The 6,857-nt window shown below is 62.7% G+C and overlaps 1 protein-coding gene across 2 annotated transcripts in view; it reads right to left on the minus strand.

The window, feature by feature from the left end:
• The window catches only part of PRKCZ (protein kinase C zeta), a 99,176-nt gene extending 92,370 nt beyond the window's left edge, over positions 1 to 6,806 (minus strand). The window contains exons 1-3 of one of the 2 annotated variants that reach the window (XM_082404402.1): positions 6,614 to 6,806; positions 2,078 to 2,199; positions 1,034 to 1,123 (exon numbers count right to left, since the gene is read on the minus strand). In XM_082404402.1, coding sequence (XP_082260528.1) covers positions 1,034 to 1,123; positions 2,078 to 2,199; positions 6,614 to 6,684 — 283 coding nt within the window. In that variant the 5' untranslated portion in view covers positions 6,685 to 6,806. The remainder of the gene's footprint in view (positions 1 to 1,033; positions 1,124 to 2,077; positions 2,200 to 6,613) is intronic. The other variant, XM_082404401.1, reaches the window with a different exon arrangement.
• Positions 6,807 to 6,857: the final 51 nt, after the last annotated feature.

The following is a 6,857-nucleotide window of genomic DNA, read 5'->3' on the forward strand; positions in this document are numbered from 1 at the left end:
GGTCCAACAGAAAACCGTGGACGGGGTCTTCCCTGGTGGTAGTGGTTAAGAATCCGCCTGCCAATGCAGGGGACACAGGTTCGAGCCCTGGTCCAGGAAGGTCCCACATGCCACGGAGCAACTAAGCCCGTGCGCCACAACTACTGAGTCCGCGCTCTAGAGCCCACAAGCCACAACTACTGAAGCCCACGTGCCTAGAGCCCACGCTCCACAGCAAGAGAAGCCACTGCAACGAGAAGTCTGTGCACCGCAATGAAGAGTAGCCCCCGTTCACCGCAACTAGAGAAAGCCTGCACGCAGCAACAAAGACCCAACGCAGCCAAAAATAAATTAATTAAATTTTTTAAAAAAAGAACACTGTAGATGGTTCCATGCGCTGGTCCTGGCTCTTGGGCTCAGCCGTCCGTGGCCCCCGCCAGAGTATAAGCTGCACCAGAAGCGGATGCAGATGTGGCAGGGCGGCTGCAGCTGCCAGAACTATGCTCTCTCTGCAGACCCCCTGCAGAACCCCAAAGTGCTGGGGGGCACAGTCTGAAAACCTGCGATTTAAAGACGATACTGACACGGTAGCAAGGAACACTTCCCGCTACTCAATTTCTACCCCGCGCTGAGCTTAACCAGCGGAGGAAGGCTGTGAGCCTGCAGAAAGCCACGGGGAGGGTCTCGTCCACCCTGGGGCAGGGCTGCGGCACTGTCCCTGCTCTGCCCGCAGGCGCGTGGGCCCCGGGCCCTCGGAGCTCCCGAAAAGGTGGGGGCAGGTGAGCGATGCCGCCCCCAGGAAACGAGGGCAGTGAGGGCTAACCACCTCCAGGACCCGGGCTTCTCCTTACAAGAGCAATTTTATCTGGATAATAAAATGTAAGAGAAAAAACCCCCATTGCATCCTATTCCACATCCTTACATTCTCGGGCATCCTAAGATCTTAAACTGCGATCCTCCATGTGGCTCCTGGTCCGACAAAGCGCCCACGCCCTCCCGCCCCCCTCTGACCCCCCCCCACACCTCCCCAGACGGCCCTCTGGCCGGCACTGACCGTGAAGGATGAGCCCTTCGTCCTTGCGCTGACAGGACAGGCGGAAGGCCTCCTCCAGCTCCATCTGGGAGGACACAGTGCAGGGGTCACCTGGTGGTCAAGAGACATGGATGAGGCCACCGCAGGCCCAAGGCAGAGGGGTTCACGGTGGCGGGAACCCGAGTTTGGGAGGGTAGTCCCACTGCTTGTGACCAGCTGCCCAGAGCAGAGCTGACCGGTCCCAGAGCGGCCAGCCTGACCAGCAGGTCACCCCAGCCAGGGCCCGACATCAGAACCAGTCAAGCCCAGAAGGGCAATGAGTTCACCCGCAGCCCGAGAAGGCCACGCGGGGAGCTAAGGCGCCCTAGGTTTCCCAGCCAGGGTGAGAGTAAGCACACCCTTAGCCAGTCCTAGAGCGGAGGGAAGGGCTCCTTGCCCGCTGCGGCTGGACAGGGGCACAGATCCACAGACAGCCAGCGCCCCACGCGGCCAGGTTCCAGTGGGAAGGGGCGCGGCTAGAGGTCTGCCTGCCCCTCGTCCAGGCTGAGAGCTGCCAGGCGGTCTCTCCTGGACGGTCTCCCAAACCCTCCGCTTTCTCCGAAGTGTGTCCGGCAGCAGGAAAGAAGGAAGGAGGGAGGGAGAGAGAGGAGGGAGGGAGAGGGAAGGAGAGATGGACCCTGGGGCCCCGGCCACCCTTACCCTCCCCACTTCCCCGAGAAAATGAAGAGCTCAGCTTCCAAATCACCCACCAGAAAAACCCAGGATATGAGGAAGGAAGGTCACGTAAGGAGGGTAAGGAGCTGTGCAAGGCGTGGAGGAGACCCTGCAGCCCAGAGCTGGCCTTGCGGGGGTGGCTGGCCCCCCCAGAGGGGCAGCTCACCCCCCACCCCCCACCCACGCACCTGTCACAGCCTCTTCCCAGGAAACAGCTTCCAACGACCCCAGTGGGGAAGCTTGTTAAATTTAACCAGTTTAATTCCAGGGTTGTCCATCTCCCCCCAGAAGGGGCTGCGCACAGACTCAGAGGTGTACAACCCGACCGACCGACACGCGCCCAGGCGCTACCTTCACTGTCCACCCACTTGAGGGTGAGCGGGTGGCCCTGGTGCAGGTGGCACATCTCCCGCACCTCCTCACAGAGCTCGTCAAAGGTGGTGGCGGAGTCCAGGCTGGTGATCAGGATGTCCCTGGGGCAGAAAGGACGCACAGGTCTCACCATGGAGCATATCTAAGCCACATGAAGTACTGATGATTGATTAACCAAGTTACTGATCAAATAAATGAAGCGATGTTGTCCCCAAAGAGAATATTACAGCCTCTCCCAGAACCACTGCCCGCAGTCTACGAAGTTACCACCATGAGGGCCCTTGTGCAGAAAGATCTATCTGGGTGCCTGGGTGTGCCTCAGTGGGGCGGAAGGACCAGGGTGGGCACGGCAGAAAGCACCGCCCACCCCCCCGTGGAGGCCGGACAGACCTGCTTGGACACCAGGAGTGAGGCTGTCAGAACGGTCACCCAAGAAGGGTGGGGCGGCTGGACACAGCCCGTTCATCTCAAGCCCAGCGGCCTCATTACACCGTCCCCCAACCTCCATGGCGCCAACAGGGCCACGTCATATACCTTCAGAAGACGGGAACTGGGGGGGTGCGGGCAGAAGGCAGTAACTTATTAATCCAAGGCCGCAGCTTCTTGAAACCCTGGAGGGACCATTCGTCTGCCTTTGGTGCGGCCACAACACAATTCCAGGTTCGGTTTTTTGGAAAAGCCAGTCCCAGAATGTCACTACCTTTTATCTTTTCATCCAAAATAGGGAAGTGGAAGCTGGATCATTGGCGACAGCTCAGGGATTCACGGTCAGCCTTTGAGGGCTGGCCCTTCGGGGGTGAGGCAAGTCAGCACGAGGGAAACGCTCGACCCCCCCAGGATAGGGAGGGAGGGGTATCCCCCCCATGCACTGTCCCCTCCCATCACCCACCACCCAAAGCAGGGATGGCACTGACTCAGGTATGCTTATTGAGACTCTGAGCAAGAACCACTTTAGAATACGCTCAAGTTTTGGGGAAATTTTGCCAACAAGTGACACAAGGGCGTGGAGCGTATGAAGAAAGATCTGAAACATCCCATACAAGAGAAATGCAGGATCTGCTTGGCGTTAACACTGCTGGCTGCTGAATTCTGTCAAACGCATGTTTATAAACAGCCTCTGTCCACCAGGTAACATCCAGGGCCACCAAGACCTGTCTGCTGGGCGCCCACCACAGCTGGGGCCCAGCCCACGGGTCACTCACCCTAGTGGGTGGGGGGATATGGCCCCCAGCCGCCCACCCCTTCTCGTTGGAACTGGCCCCATCTGCTCACAGACCCACAGCACCTGCCCCCGGGGCCCCAAGCTCACCACAGCCTGCGACGTCTTGGCAAACCAAGGCACAGAGGGCTCACATGGCTCATCAGTGGGGGCCCCAGAGACCAAGCCCCCATAGCACCCACCCCATCATCCTGGGGTCACCCAGACTTGGTACCCACGCTGCCCACACTCGCCAATGACCCAGCATCCACCAGTCCCCCTGCCGCAGGGAACTCTGGAAGTCAGTCTGCCATCCCTTCACCTTTGACCTCTCCCTGCCCCATGACCCTCCCCCACAGTTCTGCCCCCAGGTGGCAGCTAGTCCCCACCCCCCAGCATTTCAGGGCCTGGAGTTCAGGTGGGCAGCTCCCCAGTGGTTTGGAGGCGCCCCTGGGCCCCAAGCTCATCACCCAGTGACAGCACGGCAGCTCTGCCCTCCAACGCATTACCTTGGCACCAGTAGGGAGGGACTGTCCCAACCCCTGGCCAGACCCCTGACCACCACCCCTAATGTCATCCCAAACCCGAATCAAGCAGCATCTCTGAGCAAAAGGGATCCTGAGGCTGCCAGCTCAGGGCGCCAAGACAGAGCCCCAGGCTGGGGCAACAGCCTGCTGGACGGCCCCTCCCGGGACTCCTGGGTCTGCCCAAGCCATGCACCCAGGCCCGGGCTTTGCACACAGCAGGCCCTCAATAAGAGTTCTGGAAGACAAGCTTGAGCTGCAGAGAAGGAAGATCCAGCCAAGTTGTTCCTGTGATCTCAGAAAAGCGGGCAGAGCAGGGTCTCCAAACCCAGCATGCATCACCTGGAAACCCCCTGAAAACACAGAAGCTGCCGGACCCCCAGACCCACCCTCAGAGTCCGGTGACTGCACACCCTCCAAAGGCCCAGCTGGCGAGGGGGAGACCGTGATCTCAAGCCTCTGGTGGGCCTGGGGCGGGGAGGGGAGGGGATGGGAAAGGGCGACAGGGAGAAGGCATCCCCAGTGGGGGCGGCTGACGACCCCCTATTTTTAAGAATAGTGTCTCCAATGTATCTGACCCTCAGCTCCCAGCCCTGCTGCTTAAAAATAACCTGCAGTGGCAGCACAGGGACAGAATTTCACTTGGACCCACGGGGTTTGGATAAGTGAGCGCGCGGAGCTCAGCGGACACTTTCCGGAGCCAGCATCAGGTCAACGCCCGCTGAGGACTGTCTCCCAACTCAGACGCCAGACTCTCTCATCCCAGGAAGAGGCGCCAGTGCGGAGCACTTTCGGGAAAGCATCGGGAGGCGTGAGGAGCTGGGATCGAGGAGGAACGGTCAGCCTGGGGCAGAAATGAGGAGGGTGGGAGGGAGAGAAGGAAGAGTGGGAGAAGGAGGGGAGGAAGCCGCAGCAGGGAGAGGAAGGGAGGAGGGGGAGGGGACGGAGAAGGGGCAGAGGAAAGGGGAGGAGAGAGGGAGGGGAGGAGAGAGGGAGGGGAGGAGAGAGGGAGGAGGGGAGATTGGGAAGGGAAAGTAGAGGGAAGGGTATAGGGTGTGGCCTCATCGGCCGGGAAACCAGACTCAACAGGTCACATTTCCCCCGGTAACCAAAGCGCTCTCCAGGGGCCCAAGCCCGGGGAGGGGACGGACAGGCAGCTCAGCCAGAACTCCCTGGGGCTCCTGAACTCTGCCCACAACTGCCTGGTCTGCCTTCCAGCCCTGGCGCAGTGCCTACTTGAACTCGTCCTGGGGGAAGGCTGGGGGTCTGGTTCCCACCTGCCCCCTGGCCTCTCCGGGTGTGAACTTCCTCTCACTAAGGATCAACTCTGATTTTCAGTCACTTGTTGCTCAATTCCATGGTTCCAGGCAGGGAAAAGGACTGTCTCTGATGTATGACAGCCATTCCTTACCCTCAGCGAGCCAAGACCCTCGGACCAGCCGAGGCCCAGGACCTGGCTGACAGCTCACCAGCTTCAGTCTACAGCCCACCCTGCCAGCCAAAAGACAAGACCCCGTCAGCCTCTTCAGGTGGGCTGGCCAGTCATTCCCCCCCCAGAAATCCTTCTTCTGGGGCACTGCCACCAATTCCCCCCGCTGCCCCCTCCACTGCGTTCCCAGGGGGTCAGCCTGAGGGCAGGAGAGGCCTGACAGACACCCCAACAAGGTGCGCTCACCAGCTCAAGAGCCCGAAGCCCCTCCTCCGGCGCCACTGCAGCCGAGACCACCAAGTTCATCTGCGGGGCCAAGGTCCGCTCCCCTCCCCACTCCCCGGCAGAGGCGACCCTGGGAGCAGCCAAGTCCAATCTGGGGGCTCCCGGAGACCAACACCAGTGGAAAGAAGCAGCAGCAAAGGCTCCTAGTTCTCCTCCGACCTCAGCCTGCACTGAGCGCGCAGCGCGGTCCCGGTCTCTGGGCGCAGCCCCTCCCCCCCACCAGGGCTGCCCCGACGCGGCCGAGAATCCAGCGAGCGCTCTCTGGGCCGGGCCAGGCGCTCCGGTCACTGACCCCTGTGGGCGCCGGCTCGCCCCATTTCACAGGGAGGCAGGTCGAATCCAGGGCGCCGAGCGCGGACGCAGGGCCCCAGCCCTTCCAGGCGCCCTCCATTCGCGCGACCAGCCGGCTCACCGCACCTGCCCTTCACCCGGTCATGAAACGGTTCTGAAACTGAGACCTGGTCGGGTACACTGGAAAAAGTTTAGGAAAACCTCGGTTTTTAAAACCTGCCGGCAGTCTTCACAATTTGACAAAAACTTTCGTCCTTACAGGTTGTGGCCTGAATGTTTCGGCCAACTTTCCAGGGAGAGTGTCAACACAGGGCCCGGGGCTGCGGGGCGTGCCAGACGCCCGCCTCCCCTCCGGACAAGTCCCAGCCCAGGAAAATCTCGTCGGAGCGGGGAGAGACCCGCGTGGCCGCGCGCTCCGAACTGGGCCCGGCGACCCCGAGCTAGGGCGCCGGGGGGCCAGGCCGACCCCACCCTGCCCGCGAGCTTTCCCGCCGATGACGTTCAAGTGCGCCCGGAGCGCCCGCCTCGCCCGGGGCCGCCTCTAGGCGCTGGCGCCTCCGGACCTCCCGGGACGCTCCTGGGCCCGGAGGGGCCTCGCTGTCCCCTCCCTCCCGCGCCACGGCCGGCTGCCCCCAGCCCTCGGCCTCCCGAAGCTGCGACGACACGGTCGCCGACGGCCGGCGCTGTCGGGGGCCGCTCCCCGCGCCCGGCTCTGCCCTCGGCCCCGCCGCCTCGGCGCACACGCCCCCCGCCCCGGCCGGGCCCTGCCGTCGGGCGCTCGCGCTCACCCGCTGTAGTGCGCCTTCAGGCGGACGCGGCCGCCGCTCCCGTCCATCTTGCGGCCGGTCCTGCTGGGCATGGCGCGCTCCGCCGGCCACCGTCAGCGCCGCGCCCCGGACGCTCGGGCCATGGCGCGGGGCCCCAGCGGCCGGGCCGGGGCGCAGGTGAGGCAGACGGCGGAAAGCGGAAGGGAGCGCGCGGCGCGGGGACCGAGGAGCGCCGGTCCGGCTAACTCCGCGGAACTTGGCTGCA

This window comes from Balaenoptera borealis, assembly GCF_965194805.1.
Source record: "Balaenoptera borealis genome assembly, chromosome: 1".
Lineage (NCBI taxonomy): Eukaryota > Metazoa > Chordata > Mammalia > Artiodactyla > Balaenopteridae > Balaenoptera > Balaenoptera borealis.